Source organism: Eurosta solidaginis, chromosome 5, assembly GCF_040869045.1.
Source record: "Eurosta solidaginis isolate ZX-2024a chromosome 5, ASM4086904v1, whole genome shotgun sequence".
Taxonomy (NCBI): Eukaryota; Metazoa; Arthropoda; class Insecta; order Diptera; family Tephritidae; genus Eurosta; species Eurosta solidaginis.
Genome location: NC_090323.1, coordinates 224,632,916 through 224,650,609, shown reverse-complemented (window position 1 = coordinate 224,650,609; position 17,694 = coordinate 224,632,916). Strand labels below are relative to the sequence as shown.

At 37.3% G+C, this 17,694-nt stretch overlaps 1 protein-coding gene across 3 annotated transcripts in view; it reads left to right on the top strand.

Moving 5' to 3' along the window:
* The window catches only part of SA1 (stromal antigen), a 51,641-nt gene that overhangs the window by 22,557 nt on the left and 11,390 nt on the right, over window positions 1–17,694 (top strand). The window contains exons 8-11 of one of the 3 annotated variants that reach the window (XM_067788563.1): window positions 31–392; window positions 2,771–2,930; window positions 2,985–3,115; window positions 12,745–13,128. In XM_067788563.1, the coding sequence (XP_067644664.1) occupies window positions 31–392; window positions 2,771–2,930; window positions 2,985–3,115; window positions 12,745–12,810 (719 nt within the window). In that variant the 3' untranslated portion in view covers window positions 12,811–13,128. Of the gene's footprint in view, window positions 1–30; window positions 393–2,770; window positions 2,931–2,984; window positions 3,116–12,744; window positions 13,129–17,694 lie in introns of those variants that run through there. The other 2 variants (XM_067788562.1, XM_067788560.1) reach the window with 2 other exon arrangements.

Sequence of the window (17,694 nt, the reverse complement as noted above, 5' to 3'; positions counted from 1 at the left end):
CTTAAATATTTTTTGTTCTATAAATTTCAGGTGAAGAACAACCAAATGAAGACGAGATTTATAATGTTACAATTTCCTTAAAAGTCATATCTATTTTATACGCTTCACATAATCTTAATCCTTGGAATTTATTTGAGTCACTATTTCAAGATGTTGAAGAGTGCCAATCTAAGAAAAATCTACCTACACGCGCGCTACCCAATGAGGCGTTAGTTTATTGTATTGAAGCGTGTTATTTTTCAATTAGTTGGGGATTATACTACGTGGAAAATCAATGCGAAAGTAGTAATATTGCTATGGTGAGCTCTGAGTTGCGCGGAAATTTCGTCAAATATATGGCAGCTTGTTTTGAATTAACACGTGATGGGCCGACAGAACAAATTCAAGAATCGGTCAGTATAAATATTGGTTGTGTTTATATGTATAAATGTACACATAAGGTGGAAATTCATTCCATTTGAGGTAGTAGTAGGTTTCAATGAACTTGAAATATATATATTGCAAAGAATTTAGAGCAATTCCGCTTATTCCAAATCTTCTGCTAACGTTCGTATCACTAAACTGTTGAATAAATAACTCCAATATTTATTTATTTATTTATTTTTTATTTATGCAAAATGGTCTTTATTATACTACTTCACAATAACACTTATATTTCACAACTGATAGCGTGCTTAGTCCAACTGATTGCTGCTTACTCAGCTTTCGCGCCTTTTATACTCTCTGCCGTCTCGTTCGCATACTTCTAGGCGTTTCTTCTTCTAGAATCCTCTACCTGGTCGCGCTTGTATTTGTAACCATATGCGTGTATATGTGAGCGAAGTAGTAGCTGATGATTGCATACTTTGTGAGTGTCTCAGATATATGCATGTGTTTGTGCGTATCTCTCCGCTGCTTGTATGTACATATGTGTAGACATAATGATTGATTTGTTTATGTACATACAAGTGACTGCTTAGTATCGGCTTAGAGATGATAGTATCCCTTAGTGTTGCTAATATTCGTCACAATATGATTTTAATAAACTTTCAGACGGTCGCAGTGGTGTGGTGGTAGCGTGCTCCGCCTACCACACCGAAGACCCTGGGTTCACGCACCGGGCAAAGCAACATCAAAAATTTAGAAACAAATTTTTTTCAATTAGAAGGAAGTTGTTCTAAGCTGTGTCGCCCTTCGGCAGTGACTGTGGCAAGCACTCCGAGTGCATTTTTGGCAGGCAGATGCCATTCGTAGTCGGAGTAAACTCATGCATTTTTGAAAAATTATTTAAATTAACTCCTAGCTAAAAAAAAAGAACTTGCTGTTTTGCAAGTGGGCCTCAGTCTAATTCGACTCCTGACTGTAATGTCACCCTATCTCGGATGCCGTTTTGAAAACGCCCTATCTCAGAAAACATTTGAATAACGCCCTATTTGAGAATTTGTTTCAAAAACGCGCTAGAATTCTGTTGAAGAACGTCCTCTCAGTATTTATTTCAACAAAACCCGAGCTAATGTCAAAATGTATTGAATTTAAGCTCATATAGGGCGTTTTTGAAGCAAAATCTGAGATAGGACGTTCTTCAACCGAATTCTGGGATAGGCCGGTTATACTACCTGGAGTTATTGATCTATGTTCCACTTTTCAAGAACTGACGTATGGATATTATTTAATTCCTACTGTTGTTGTTGTTGCAGCAGTGCTTCGCCCCACCTATCAGCTGCGACCGATCACAAATTGTCATCAATATCCTCTAACGGGAGTCCAAGGAAACTTGCTGTTTCAACAGGGGTGGACCATAATGAAAGGGGTGCTAGAAGCGTTGGTTCCACATTACAGTTAAAGAGATGGTTGGTGTCATGTGGGGACACATTGCAAGCGGGGCATATATTTTGTATGTCGGGGTTAATTCTGGATAGGTAAGAGTTTAACCTGTTACAGTATCTAGGTCGAAGTTGAGCTAGAGTGACTCGCGTGTCCCTGGGGCGTTCCTGTTCCGCAAGTTTTGGGTACTGTTCTTTGAGTACTGGATTCACCGGGCAATTCCTGGCATAAGGGTCCGACGCCTGTTTGTGGAATTCACCAAGAACCTGCTTGTGTTTTTTTGCTTCATGCGGCTGAGTTCTCAGGTGCCGTATTTCCTCAAAATGCTTACGGATATGACTCCTTAAGCCCCTAGGCGGTGTTGGCTCATCAATCAGATGTCTGTTGGGATGCCCAGTTTTCTGGGTATTCAACAGGAACTGTTTGGTTAGCATCTAATTTCTCTCCCTGATGGGGAGTATTCTCTCCTCATTATGTAGATGGTGTTCTGGGGACATGAGAAGACAGCCCGTGGCGATTCTGAGAGCAGTATTTTGGCAGGCCTGTAGCTTCTTCCAGTGGGTAGCTTTTAGGCTTGGCGACCATATAGGGGACGCGTAGCACGCAATCGGCTGGCCAATTGCTTTGTATGTGGTTATGAGCGTTCCTTTGTCTTTTTTTTATATTGATAGTCATAGTAAGACCAAGTGAACCTTAATCAGGTTATGCTACGCCTCACATTTTTAGAAATTTCACGCGCCCAACGCTTTTATTTAATTGTCTGATCAACGCCCTAGATTGATGAGTAGTGCGATGACTAGTACCTAGGACCTACCTAATTATTGTTTAGCTTTAATAATATTATTACTTAATGTAAGTATTGTTTTCAATAAAACCGTTTAACTTAAATTTTTTTATTTAATTATTTTATTTCACGTCTAATCTTGATTACATAAACAAACGATATATTTTATTATTATATTTGTAGGCGTATCAATCGATATGTGATCTATTAATTGTATTTTCGGATCAACTTTCGAAAAATGAGAATGAGCATATACGTGCTTTGGAATATAAGTCAACGTTGGATGAGCAATTGATATTAAATAACTTTGTGCAGCATTATGTGTTTACTATCAAACAAGAAGGTATCTAAGAGCTCTTAATTTTTTTTAAGTTAAAGTGCGTATATTTCATTGCAGTTGTTCAAGACGAGACACGCATCGAAGAATTACACAAAAAACGCAATTTCCTGGCGTCATTTTGTAAGCTGATCGTCTACAATATTATACCAACAAAAAGTGCAGCTGGCATATTTAAACATTATGTGAAGGTGAGTAAAAAATAGCCATAATTCAGAGTAGGCAAAGAAACAAAAGCCGGCGTTACGTTTGGAAGTGATAATCTAATTATTCAAATACCTCTGATTACCCGCCATTAAATTATCCTTTCAAATTGTCTCCCCTGAATTCCCAGGTAGTCCCATTTATATGTACTGATGATGTTTTAACTCACTCGGAAATTCTAAAAATTTCTTACTCTGCTGGTCCGGATCAAACTCCGTCAGTTGTGCTGAAATCTTGTGCTCGATACTTATATCTACCTGTAGCCTGTTTGTTCAACGCCTCCCTGAAGCAAGGGATATTTCCCAAGAAGTGGAAAGAATAATTCATAATACCACTGCATAAAAATGGAAGTAGAACGTGTGTTATAAATTATAGAGGAATAGCTAAGCTCAACACTATTCCTAAGCTACTTGAATCGTTTATCAAAAAGCAACTTGCTTTTAGAGTATCTTCATTAGTTGACTTTTTACAACATGGCTTTTGCAAGGGTAAGTCCACGGCGTCCAACTTGCTTGAGTTTACAACCTTTGTATCCAACAGTTTTAAGACTAGTTGTGAAGTTGATGTTATTTATACTGATTTTAGTAAGGTCTTTGATAAAGTTTCTCATTCCATACTGTTATTCAAACTTGATCGGTTAGGATTTCCTCCATTGTTCCTCTCTTGGGGTTCTTCTTATTTAAAGGAAAGAAAACAAACAGATATATTCAATAATTGCTGGTGTCGGTTGATAAACGTATCTTCTGGGGTTCCACAAGGCAGCCACATTGGTCCTGCTGTTCATTAACGACATTACAAGTGCTTTGAAGCACTGCAAGCCGTTGACGTACGCTGATGATGTAAAACTTATAATGCCCATCCGCTTACCCGTGGATAGGGTATTTCTTCAGGCTGATTTGAATAATCTAGTTGATTGGTGTAATGTAAACGCCTTGTCACTAAACCTGCCGAAGTGTAAGTTCATGTGTTTTACAAGGAAGTCCTTCCAATCCCATGATTATGCCATTGGCGATTTTTTAATCAAGCAAGTCACTAACTTTATTAAATTAGGTGTTACAATGGACCCAAAACTGGATTTTAAATTTCATATTGAATCATGTGTGAATAGGGCTAAAGGTAGTTTGGCTTTCGTTAAACGTTGGTCCAAAGAATTCAATGATCAATACGTTACAAAAACTCTCTTTATATCGTTGGTCAGGCCTATTTTGGAATACGCTTCAATAATTTGGAATCTGCGTTGTCAGGTTCATTCTGCAAGCTGGAATCGGTCCAGAAAAAATTTTTGCTTTTTGCTTTAAACACACCATGGCATCCCTCAAAAAATCTTCCCCCCTACTGCAACCGGTTAAAACTATTACAGTTACCCACTTTACAGAGCCGCCGGGAGATGCTTGGCATTTTATTTATTGTAAAACTAATAAGAGGGTCAATAAATAGTCCATTTTTGCTTGGTGAAATCAAGTTTAACGTTCCAATTAGGCCATCTAGACATTTTATTTCAATTTTTGTAGCTACATGCAGATCGAATTATGAAATGCACGAACCATTTCGCTGTTTATGCCATGATTTTAATAAACACTGTAAACATTTTGACGCCTGTGACTCGATTTTTAGTATTAAAAAATTTCTTTTAACCACATTAAATTTGCAATTTGAAATGAAGCAACGAACGCTAAACCGCGAAAATACTGTTCAACCCTCTATTTCAAATAAAAAAGTACCAGTTATTGAAACTTGATCATTATTTTTATATGTATGTACTCTAGGGCGGGTCGATTTAAAAATCGCTCATTGCTCTGTGAAAATCGTATTCTAGGAATCAAAATAAGAAACTTTGCCGAAGGAACTATACCTCTAAAACGAATTCTGATGTCCCCCCCCCCCCCCCCCCCCCCCCCTCCCCCCCTGAGTCGAACTTTTGGGTAGGGGCAATTTCAATTCTACCTGCTGTGTCTTGTGGTGGCTTAAAAAAAAACAACACAAGCAATTTTACGATCTGCAATTGTGTCACAGTGATACCTTCATTTTTTAAAACTGTTGAATAAAAAACCCGCACAACTATGTTTACGTTATGCAAATGCATCACAGTGATGCCTTGGTTTTAAAAGGTGGTTGTAAAAACGCTAATTTCTAATAATTTTTTTTTAATTTCTGACTAAATAAATTTTTAAAGAGAAAAATAAACTCCAAAAAGAAAAAACAGGCATTTCAGTGGGATTTTTCCAAATTTACCCCTACGACCCAAAGGGGGGGGGGGGGGGGGGGGGGCATCAGAATTTGTTTTAGAGGTATAGTTCCTTCGGCAAAGTTTCTTATTTTGATCCCTAGAATATGATTTTCACAGAGCAATGGGCGATTTTTTTGCCTCCCCACAAATCGACTCGGCCTAATGTACTCAAATTTATTCTGTTTAAATTTTGTCTACTATTAATTTGCTCTATTGTTGTCAATTTCATAAATTCTCGCGTGCCCCTTCCGGGAAACAGCTTCATCATGAGTACTCTGTGTGAGGTCTTTTTCAGATACTTACAAGAATTCATTTACTACGTTATAACTTCTGCTTTCTTCTAAGTTTTGAATTTGAAATTGTCAAGCGTTTAATTAAATACTGTTTAAGTATTATTTTAAAATATTGCATATGTTATTTATATCGTACATTACATCTTTAAATTAAGTGCATGTATATTTGGTCTGTATGATTGTTTAATTTGTAGACTGATAAATAAATTAAAATTAAAATAAACACTTAGAGTTAAGTAATAGATATTCTTTAAACTATTTTAGTTAATTTCCGGAAGGCTGTATTAATATCGGGACTACTTGATGATTTTTCAGAGTATATTTCGACATTAATTAACGAAAAATATCTTATATTTTTATACTCAGCGTGCTTTGCACACAGAGTATATTAACTTTAATTGGATAACGGTTGGTTGTACAGGTATAAAGGAATCGAGATAGATATAGACCTCCATATATCAAAATCATCAGTATCGAAAAAAAATTTGATTGAGCCATGTCCGTTCGTCCGTCTGTCCATTAACACGATAACTTGAGTAAATTTTGAGGTATCTTGATGCAATTTCGTATGTAGGTTCCTGGGCACTTATCTCAGATCGCTATTTAAAATGAACGATATCGGACTATAACCACGCTCACTTTTTCGATATCGAAAATTTCGAAAAACTGAAAAAGTGCGATAATTCATTACCAAAGACGGATAAAGCGATGAAACTTGGTAGGTGGACTGACCTTATGACGCAGAACAGAAAATTAGTAAAATTTTTGACAATGGGCGTGGCGCCGCCCACTTTTATAAGAAGGTAATTTAAAAGTTTTGCAAGCTGTAATTTGGCAGTCGTTGAAGATATCATGGTGAAATTTGGCAGGAACGTTACTGCTATTACTGTATGTGTGCTACATAAAAATTAGCAAAATCGGATGAAGAACACGCCCACTTCAAAGAAAAAAAATTGTTTAAAAGTCAAATTTTAACAAAAAATTGAATATATTTACCGTATATAAGTAAATTATGTCAACATTCAACTCCAGTAATGATATGGTGCACCAAAATACAAAAATAAAAGAAAATTAAAAATGGGCGTGGCTCCACCCTTTTTATTTAATTTGTCTAGCATACTTTTAATGCCATAAGTCGAACAAAAATTTACCAATCCTTGTGAAATTTGGTAGGGGTATAGATTCTATGACGATAACTGTTTTCTGTGAAAATGGGAAATCGGTTGAAGCCATGCCCAGTTTTTATACACAGTCGATCGTCTATCCTTCTGCTCGGCCGTTAACACGATAACTTGAGCAAAAATCGATATATCTTTACTAAACTAAACTCAGTTTCGCGGGTTCGAATCGAGCTCAAGGCCTAACAATAATTTTTTATCATTATTATTGTTATGATAAATTTTTTCTTAATTGGAAAAATTTTTAAATTAGAATAGAAGAAAGAAAAAAATAGGCAACTGCCAAAGCTCGTTGTATAGATCCATTTCGGGAACTGCTAAATTCCTTCATCGGCAACGTTTAGGCGCCGCTGCTATAACCATTCAGCCATCACAGCGGTTTTTTGTTTGTCTTCATTAATCCTACTTCTATTCTGGTTTGTGCCAATTGATATTCACAACACCTTGAGCCCGATTCGAACCCGCGATCTTACAAATCAGTAGGCCAATATAACAACAAAAATCGCTAATACATCCCAGAGCACGGGGAAAAAAGTGTCAATAAAATATGACACTATGGCAGCATTGCCAAGAAACAAGTCCAATTTTCACATCCATTCTGCAACAGATGTCGCAGTGTTGTGAATATCAATTGGCACGAACCAGAATAGAAGTAGGATTAATGAAGACAAACAAAAAACCGCTGTGATGGCTGAATGGTTATAGCAGCGGCGCCTAAAGATTGCCGATGAAGGAATTTAGCAGTTCCCGAAATGGATCTATCTATACAACGAGCTTTGGCAGTTAGACAACTCAATTCAATTAAGAAAAAATTTATCATAACAATAATAATGATAAAAAATTATTGTTAGGCCTTGAGCTCGATTCGAACCCGCGATCTTACAAATCAGTAGGCCGATATAACAACAAAAATAGGTAAACTCAGTTTCTCTTAGAAAAACATAATAATTGAATATTCAATTATTATAAACCGATGTTAAGCCCATGAATTCTTAATAATAAGTTTATTAAACTAAGTTCACGTACTTATCTGAACTCACTTTACTTACTTACTTAATTGTAGAGTTGGATCGTTTCGTTCTGAACTTGTTCAATTGACCGGGTCTCTCAACTGAACAAGTGAACTAGATCTTCGATTTCGGTTCTATTTGTTCTTTTAGTTCATTTGTTCTTTTAGTTCGTTTTATCTTATGTTATTCTTTCTCTCTTCTCGTTCGCGAAGATTGTAAATTCATACATACATACGCAGAAATTCACAGTGAGCACGAATATCGATAATGCCACTTACACTAAAGATATGTGTGGTCATCTTTGTGTGTGGCACTGCTACACCAATTTATGTATGGACTATTTATGAAAAAAGTTTTGTAAGAAACTAATTATTACATTTATTAAACTTGAAAAGTTCATATTTACAATTTGTGTCTGTACTCTTTCAATTTCTGGATCTTCCGAAATTTTTAACTTTTTTGAAGTTAATTATACATATATATATTAACTTACTTTATTCATAACACATTTAAATATACCTACACAAAGCATTGCCGCATACACACCCCCATCTATACTTGGTGGCTTTTTTCGTGGGTGGTGCGAGCAGCAGTGAACAAATTTACTTAAAAAAAAGGAACAGATGAACAAAAAGAACATCTTGTTCGTTCATCAGAAAAAGAACGAAATATTCGAATCTCTGAAATGAACGAAAAAGCACAACTCTACTTAATTGACGCTGAACCGTCTAAACGGTTATGGCCGTCCAACAAGGCGCGCCAGTCGCTCCTTCGCTCCGCCAACCGGCGCCAATTGGTCACACCAAGGGAGTTTAAATCCTTTTCCACCTGATCCTTCCAACGAAGTGGGGGCCGCCCTCTACCTCTGCTTCCATAGGCGGGTTCCGATAGAAACACTTTCTTGGCCGGAGCATCATCTTTCATTCGCCTAGCGAGCGCAGCCGCTGCGTTTTAATTCGCTGGACTATGTTGATGTCTGCGTATAGCTCGTACAGCTCATCATTAAATCTTCTTCGGTACTCGCCATCGCCAACGCGTAGAGGTCCATAAATCTTTCGAAGAACTTTTCTCTCGAACACTCCCAAAGCCGCTTCATCTGCTGTTGTCATGGTCCATGCTTCTGCCCCATATAGCAGGACGGGTACGATAAGTGACTTGTAGAGTATGATTTTCGTTCGCCGAGAGAGGACTTTACTTTTCAATTGCCTACCTAGTCCAAGGTAGCATTTATTGGCAAGATTGATTCTTCGCTGGATTTCAGTGCTGATGTTGTTGCTAGTGTTGATGCTGGTTCCCAAATAAACAAAGTCTTTTACTATTTCGAAATTATGGCTGCCAACAGTAGCGTGGTTGCCAAGGCGCGTATGCGCTGATTCTTTGCTCGATGACAGCAGGTACTTCGTCTTGTCCTCATTCACCATCAAACCCATGTTTACCGCTTCTTTTTCCAGTTTGGAGTAAGCAGAACTAACAGCGCGGGTGTTTAAGCCGATGATATCAATGTCATCAACATATGCCAGTAATTGCTTGCTTTTATAGAATATTGGCCCAGTGCGGTTAAGTTCTGCAGCTAGTATAATTTTCTCCAGCATCAAATTAAAGAAACCTCGTTAGTTTCGAACGGCTCGGAGATGTCCTTCCCAATTCTGACTGAGCTGATGGTGTTGCTCAACGTCATTTTGCACAGCCGTATAAGTTTTGCGGGGAAACCAAATTCAGACCTAGCGGCATATAGGCAGCTCCTTTTCGTGCTGTCGAAGGCGGCTTTAAAGTCGACGAAGAGGTGACGTGTGTCGATTCTATTTTCACAGGTTTTTTCCAAAATTTGGCGCATTGTGAAAATCTGGTCGATGGTAGATTTACCAGGTCTGAAGCCGCAATGATAAGGTCCAATCAGCCGGTTCACGGTGGGCTTCAATCTTTCGCACAATACACTTGAAAGGACCTTATATGCGATATTAAGAAGGCTGATTCCACGATAGTTGGTGCATTTTGCAGTATCGCCCTTCTTGTGGACGGGGCAAAGAACACTTTGATTCCAACCGTCGGGCATGCACTCGTCCGCCCATATTTTGCTAAGAAGCTGCTGCATGCGCCTTACCAACTCCTCGCCGCCGTACTTGAATAGCTCCGCAATCCATCAACGCTCATGGCCTTGTTGTTTTTCAATCTGGTTATTGCTATTCTAACTTGGAAATAATCGGGCGGGGGGACATATATTCCATCATCATCGATTGCGGGATCGGGTTCTTCATCTCTACGCGGTGAATTGCTGCCTCCATTTAGGAGAGCTGAGAAGTGTTCCCTCTATAATCTAAGCACTCTGTGGACATCAGTTACAAGGTCGCCGTTTTCGTTCCTACAGGAGTTTGCCCCGGTCTTAAAACCTTCCGTCTGTCGCCGTATTTTTTGGTAAAATTTTCGGGCGTTATTCCTGGTGGCTAGCAGCTCAAGATCCTTGCACTCACACCTTTCTGCTTCTGCTTTTTTCTTCCTGAAAAGGCGTCTCGCTTCCCTTTTCAATTCACGATAGCGTTCACGCACTCCTCTTGTCGCGCTCGCTTTTAACGTAGCCCTGTAGGCAGCGTCTTTTCTTTCGGTTGCAACGCGGCATTCTTCATCGTACCAGTTGTTTTTTCGTGGCCGCCGGTAACCAATTTTTTCCTCGGCGGCAGTACCGAAGTGCTTTGGAGATATGCCCACACTGCTCCTGTATTCCTTCAGGATGAGTTGTGCTCTCAGAGAGCAGGTGTGAGAGTCGAGTTGCGAAATCATTGGCAGTCTGCTGTCATTGAAGCTTTTCGACGTCTAGCTTTTCTTTTTTTTTTGTTCCTTGGTTTTAGCCGCGCTGAGGCGGGTGCGTATTTTGGCTGCAACGAGATAATGGTCCGAGTCGATGTTAGGTCCTCCGATCGTGCGCACATCTAAAACACTGGAGGCATGCCGTCCGTCTATCACAACGTGATCGATCAGATTGCGAGTATTTCGATCAGGAGACAGCCATGTATCTTGATGTATCTTTTTATGCATGAACCTCGTGCTGGATATGACCATGTTTCGAGCACCGGCAAAGTCAATCAGCCTCAGTCCGTTAGGAGAAGTTTCATTGTGTAGGCTGAACTTCATCAGGACATCAACCAGCCGGGCATCTGCACCAATCCCATTCAGGGAGAGGACGTTTCCGGTGCATGCCCTCAATTTATTGTCCTTCAAACTTTTGCCATGGTCGTCATCAATAGAGAGTGTATTTATCCGAGGCTTGTTGTTATATTTCATTGGAGTATGGTTTTACGTGGCGGGTCCCAAGCCCAGCGCACAACCCGCTCAGCGGGGGTGAAAATATTACTTGCACGGTTATATAGCGAGCCGCTTGCTCCAAGACAGACGCCCGCTTGTAGCCGCACCTAGAGGTGTACAGACGCTGCCGATGAGATCTCCCCCCCGGCTAGCCCTTAAACCGATTATGTCAGAGTGGCCTAGCCAGGTTGTCGCCTTCTCACATTAGCTCACCGCTAAATGGATGTTAAGCGGCTACCCAGAGGATACTTGGCCGCAAGCGACCGGCAGTAGTGAGCTGCTTGAACCGCATGCAAAATAATCGCTCTGGCCATTCCAAGGTGAATGGCGGTCAGAAGCTTTCCCCACTTTTGTGGACTTCTACACACGGCTCCACCCTGAACTCACTTTATCTTGGTATTAAAAATTGGCGAAATCCGACTATGACCACGCCCACTTTTTCGATATCGAAAATTACGAAAAATGAAAAAAAAAATGCCATAATTCTATACCAAATACGACAAAAGGGATGAAACATGGTAATTGGATTGGCTTATTGACGCAAAATATAACTTCAGAAAAAACTTTGTAAAATGGATGTTGCACCTACCATATTAAGGAGAAGAAAATAAAGAAGTTCTGCAGGGCGAAAGCAAAAGCCCTTGGAATCTCGGCAGGAATACTGTTCGTGGTATTACATATATAAATAAATTAACGGTACCCGACAGATGATGTTCTGGGTTACCCTGATCCACATTTTGGTCGATATCTCGAAAACGCCTTCACATATACAACTAAACCTTTTAAAACCCTCATTAATACCTTTAATTTGATACCCATATCGTACAAACACATTATAGAGTCAACCCTGGTCCACCTTTATGGCGATATCTCGAAAAGCCGCCCACCTATAGAACTAAGGCCCACTCCCTTTTAAAACACTCTTTAATACCTTCCATTTGATACCCATGTCATACAAACACATTCCAGGGTTACCCTAGGTTCAATTTCCTACATTGTGATTTTCCCATATTTTGTCACCAAAGTTCTCAGCTGAGTATGTAATGTTCGGTTACACCCGAACTTAGCCTTCCTTACTTGTAATTATTAATGGACTATTTTCTATACTTTCAATTTCGGGATCATTTATGGGTAGTTAATGGCAGCCCAATAACAGTTGAATTTCTTTGCAAGCTAGCTGAAATAAAACTCTAGATAGATTAGGGAAATGCATAGAAAGCAAAAACACAAAGTAAGCTAGGGGAGTTGGCTAAGCGGTTTGAGATGAAATCGCTTAAGCAACAGGAGACCAAAAAAGGGCACTATTGTGAACGAGCGATGAAATGTACAAACAAATATGCAGATAAACGAAAATAACAGCGTGGCGGAAGGGTGAAATCATTGTGCATTCACACAAGTGGCGAATGTTTGAAAAAAAGGTCACATTAGTAAGCAGCCTGGATTACCTGTTAAGTCATAGTTGGATTACTTAAAACGATTTGCTCTATAGTGTTTTTCAAAGATTTTTGTAGACGACTGGAATATTGAATTATTTATATATTTTATATTTGGTTGACTGCCTGCTATTATATTTTTTAAACGAATAATAATATGTAGTCTCTTTTAACATAGGCACTTTCTTCCATTCTCCGGCCATTTGCGACAGCCATTCTTCCTGTCAGCTTGTTTCATTTGTAAGAATTCACAATGGGTGACATTCATACAAACAAACACACACATTCCCTGTATTTTTTGTACTTCTCTGGTTTAGTGTCAAAAACACAGCGCCCAAGAAATTGAAGTGTAAAAGCAGATCAAAAGTACCAATAAGCAGGGCTCGAATCGATCACGGATCGGCAACCATACGAAAGAAAATTACGTGATACGTCAAACGTATAAACAAAATGGGATTATAACATACGATAGCAAACGGAGCGTAATTTCTTTTCAATTCACAATAAATTTTAGGATCCACATTAGGTTGGATTGCATTTTCAGATCACAATAGATTTTGAACTATCAATTTGCTTACCAAAAATAGGTCGCGAGTTTGAATCGAGCTCAAGGCCTAACAATAATTATTTTATCATTATTATTGTTATAATATATTTTTTCTTAATTGAAAATTTAATTTTTAAATTAAGAAAAAATATATTATAACAATAATAATGATAAAATAATTATTGTTAGGCCTTGAGCTCGATTCAAACTCGCGATCTTACAAATCAGTAGGCCGATATAACAACAAAAATTGTTCTTACCAAAAATATAAAAAAAAGTAAATAATTGCGGTGGACCCAATTTTATTGTTTTGTTTGAGCTCCAGTAATAGCGAAGGCGATGAAAAGATAGTCCGAAGAGCGTCAGTAACCCTTGGGACTTATCGACGAAACGTAAACATATCTTTTACTTATGTATTATTTCTTTGTAAAAAAATTATTGCAGTTTCTTGAAGAGATTACGGTTAACTTAAGAAGCTTTTAGTTACTTTCTGTTGAAGTTAAATTTGAAGAAAGCCGATACCAAAGCGGGTGTCTCGCCATGAATTCCGCGAATATTTCCTTTTGGCTTGGATTAAGCTTGTTGAATTCAACCCTTGTCAATAATAAGAGTTTCAGATTTGTTATTATATTTTATTTATTCATCTATTTTAACAATTTTCTTCCATTTTCAATGACATTTGTGTGTATACGATCGTCAGTTTGTGTTCGAATGAAAGTGGAACGTAACGTGTACGATCACTCACTCGCCACGTATGTTGCGATCCAAAATTACGATCGAGTACGTACACGTATGTCATAATCCGAAAATCATGTTTTTACGTGACGAGTTATACGATCACGGATGTTGCGATTTGGCCCCTGACTTTCTTTAGCAACCTGTATGGTTCCGCCATCAAGAAATTGTTTAGCTAGTTGAACCGTTTTTTTTCAAGCAAGGTTGTTCAAGTTTCCGATTTTGGACACGAGTCTGTGTGGTCTCGAGCGCGCATTTTTTTTTGTGATTAAACATTTTAGTGTTCTGTGCTAATCTAACGGAAATTTTGATTTTAAATATAAACGCATTAATTAATGCAATTTTCAGAAATAACAAAAGCTGCAATCAGGTGAGTGATTTTGGCGTCCCTTAAAGAAATTTGTGAAATTTTTGTTCAAAATAAAACGGCATTAAGTGCCTTAAGCACTGTCGACAAATCATTTCTAAAGTGTTGTGGAAAAAAAGGCTGCATATTGCCTTCAAAAAAGAGGAATGAAGTGCGTTTAGACGGAAAATGGCGTCACCGGCACAAAAGTCGGTGGCGTCACTTTCTAGTGAAGATAAAGACAAAGCCACTACGGCAAAAAAGCCTAAAATATTGGAGAACACCAATGCAACAGGTTTTTATGCATTATCACCAAATGGTTTAGTGGAAATGAAAAAAATGGAAAATGACCAATTAGCAACCGATGTAACTGTACAAAGCAGCAACATGGAGACAGCAAATGATACAGCAAACATAACGGTGAATTCCAATTTGGCTGGAAAAGTTCAGTCAAAATAAGAAAAAAAAGAAGCGGTAAAACCAACAATAACATCCCGCCAAATTTTCGCGGAGAAATTTTTGTACTTGTGGACACCACAGAGTGTCACGACATGAAAAATGAAAAAGTAACGAGTGGCTTAACTTTATACAGCCAAATAAAGAATTTGCGCATTAAAGATCTTGACTTAATATATTCAATAGGAAAATCCCTTTATAAAGTATTCTTCAAAACCACATATGCAGTAAATAGCTTCATAATCGATGATAGAGTAAGAAAACGTGGACTAAAACCTTTCATTCCCAGGACTGCACTGGAAATATATGGAGTAGTACGTGGGGTTCCACAAAGCTACACAGAATATGATGTACTCAAAAATTCAATCTCTTCGGTACCTATAGTATCAGTACAGCGCTTCACGCGCAAAGACCCCAATAGCTATTCCTACATACCAACATCCACTTTAAAGATAGGTTTTATGGGAAATGAAATTTCCAAAGAAATCCTTTTCGAATATACTCGCCTAACAGTCGAGTTTTACGTACCTACATTGAGACAATGTAGCAAATGTGGCATATTAGGACACACCAAATTTGGATGCAAATCCAAAGAAAGATGCCTTCAATGCGGAAAAGGTGAGTGTAAGAATGGCGAATGTAACAATAACACCTGCATTCTCTGTGGCAGGGAGGGACATACAGCCAAAAATAAAAATAATTGCCCACATTGGCAAAAGGAGTTGGAGGTGAACCGCATCAAAACGGTTAAAAAATTGTCCAGAAAGGAAGTGTTAGACAAATACTTCCCAAGAAATACAAATCGTTTTGATATATTAAGTGAAGATGAAGAATATTTTCCTGTTTTAGTGCAGGATAATTACATTTTAGACACAAATAAATATATAAATAGGCATTTAACTAAAAAATCATATATCTCTATAGTTGTGAGGATAAAATCCCCCAAATTAACTTTTTAATAATCATCTGGCAACATCTCAACATTGTTACTCACAATGATATTTAATTGTGAATATTAAAACAGAATGAATAAAACATAAACATAATACGTCATGAGATATTGTAATGTAGTATGTAAGAATGAACCAGATACATTTTAAAATAAAAAAAAGTAGAGTTTTAATTAATTTCTAATGTGTACCTGGCGGAAAAGACCGCCCAGACAATCATCATAAACTCTACAGAACCAACAGTTTGGTGGCGGCGCCCTCCGCGCTAACCTAAAGGGTAGAAGGTAACCCCACTTATTTTTCGATAATATTTGTGTGTGCATGGCCGGGTACGACATGAATCTCCACCTAATTCTTGGGTAGCAGAAGATAACCGTAGTTATCTTATATGGCGACCGTGACAGGACGGCAACCGGATTTTCGACGAAGGACTGGTGGTGAGTGTGGAAAATTTTTTTAAATAAGTATAGTCTTTGGCTAGCGGTGAAAAGATAATGTGCGTGGTGTGCGAAAGCAAGGATAAAGTGCGTGGTGCTTAATATCAAATTTAATAAAAATAAAATACAATTTTCACATCAGATTTAATAAAGCTAAATTGCAATTCTCAATATCAAATTAAATAAACTAAAATACAATTTCTAAACCAAATTTAACAATTTCCTAAGCCAAATCATTAAAACTACAATTTTCATCCAAATTTAATTCAAATTTAATAAAACCCCAATTTCAAAATCTAATTTAACCAACAAAAAAAAAAAAAAAAACAAATTTAACACTTTTCCAATTTCAAATTTAATAAAACTACGATTTTCAACACAAATTTAATAATTTTCCTAATCAAATTCACTAAATCTACAATTTCTAAATCAAATTTAATAAAAATATAACTTCTAAATTTAATTTCATAATTTTTTTAAATCAAAAGCTACAATTCTAAACCAAATTCAATATATGTAACAACAATTTTTAAAGCAAACTTAACAAATTTTCTAAATTAAATTAAAACTACAACTTCTAAATACAATTAAATAAATCTGTAATTCCTAAACCTAATTTAACCAAACTACTAATTTCTAAAATAAATTTCATTAAAACTATAATTTCTAAATCTAATCGACCAAATTAAAGTATTAGCTTGGTAATACCAGCGGGTCTGTACCTAACGGCACTCACATCACGCCACGCCACGCATAACGGATCACGAAAACCATTCCACCAAATAGAACGCCATTTTGTCACCACCACCAGTGGCACCAACAACACCAGCAGCGATTCAGGTCTGCCAGCGCAGCAGCAGCAGTAACGGAAACTAGCAGCAGCGACAATTAAGTATATATATGTATGTATTTAAAATTATTATTGCTTACGGGTCTTTTTCTTCAAACATATATACTTATATAAAACATTTTAATTACAATTAAATGCAATGCATTCGCTTTTCATATAATTAACTTGGATTGTTTCAATAGCATATCAATTTTGGATTTTGATATTAGGGTGGTTTTCGAAAAAACCAATTAATTTTTTTGATACATACGGTGGGTTAAGTTAAAAACCAAGTAATTTTTTTTGACAATATGCGGTGGTTCCGTTAAAAACCAATTAAGATTTTGTTTATTACATGCGGTGGTTCCGTGAAAAACTAATTCAATTTTTATTACATGCGGTGGTTCCGTGAAAAACCAATTCAATTTTTAATACATGCGGTGGTTCCGTGAAAAACCAAATTGAGATTTTTTTGAATAAAGCGGTGCGTCCGTGAGTACATTTTAAGACTTTTACCAATTAATACTTACATACTTTTGAGCCATTTTGAATTCAATTACTTTTTACAAATTTTTCATAAAAATTTACTGCAGTTTCAATTAATTCTTCTAATAAATTGTTAAATATTTCTTTAATTTTTTTTCCTTCGCTCTTTTTCCTCAACAATTTAACTTCAAATATAAATTCAAACAAGTGCTTTAGTAATTTCATATGTACAACCTTAGAAGTGGTAGACAAGTGCAAAAAACTTCAGATTCAGAATCCGATTCAGATAAATCAGGCTCAAGCTACGAAAGTTTAGCTTCATCTTCGACCGAAAAAGTCACA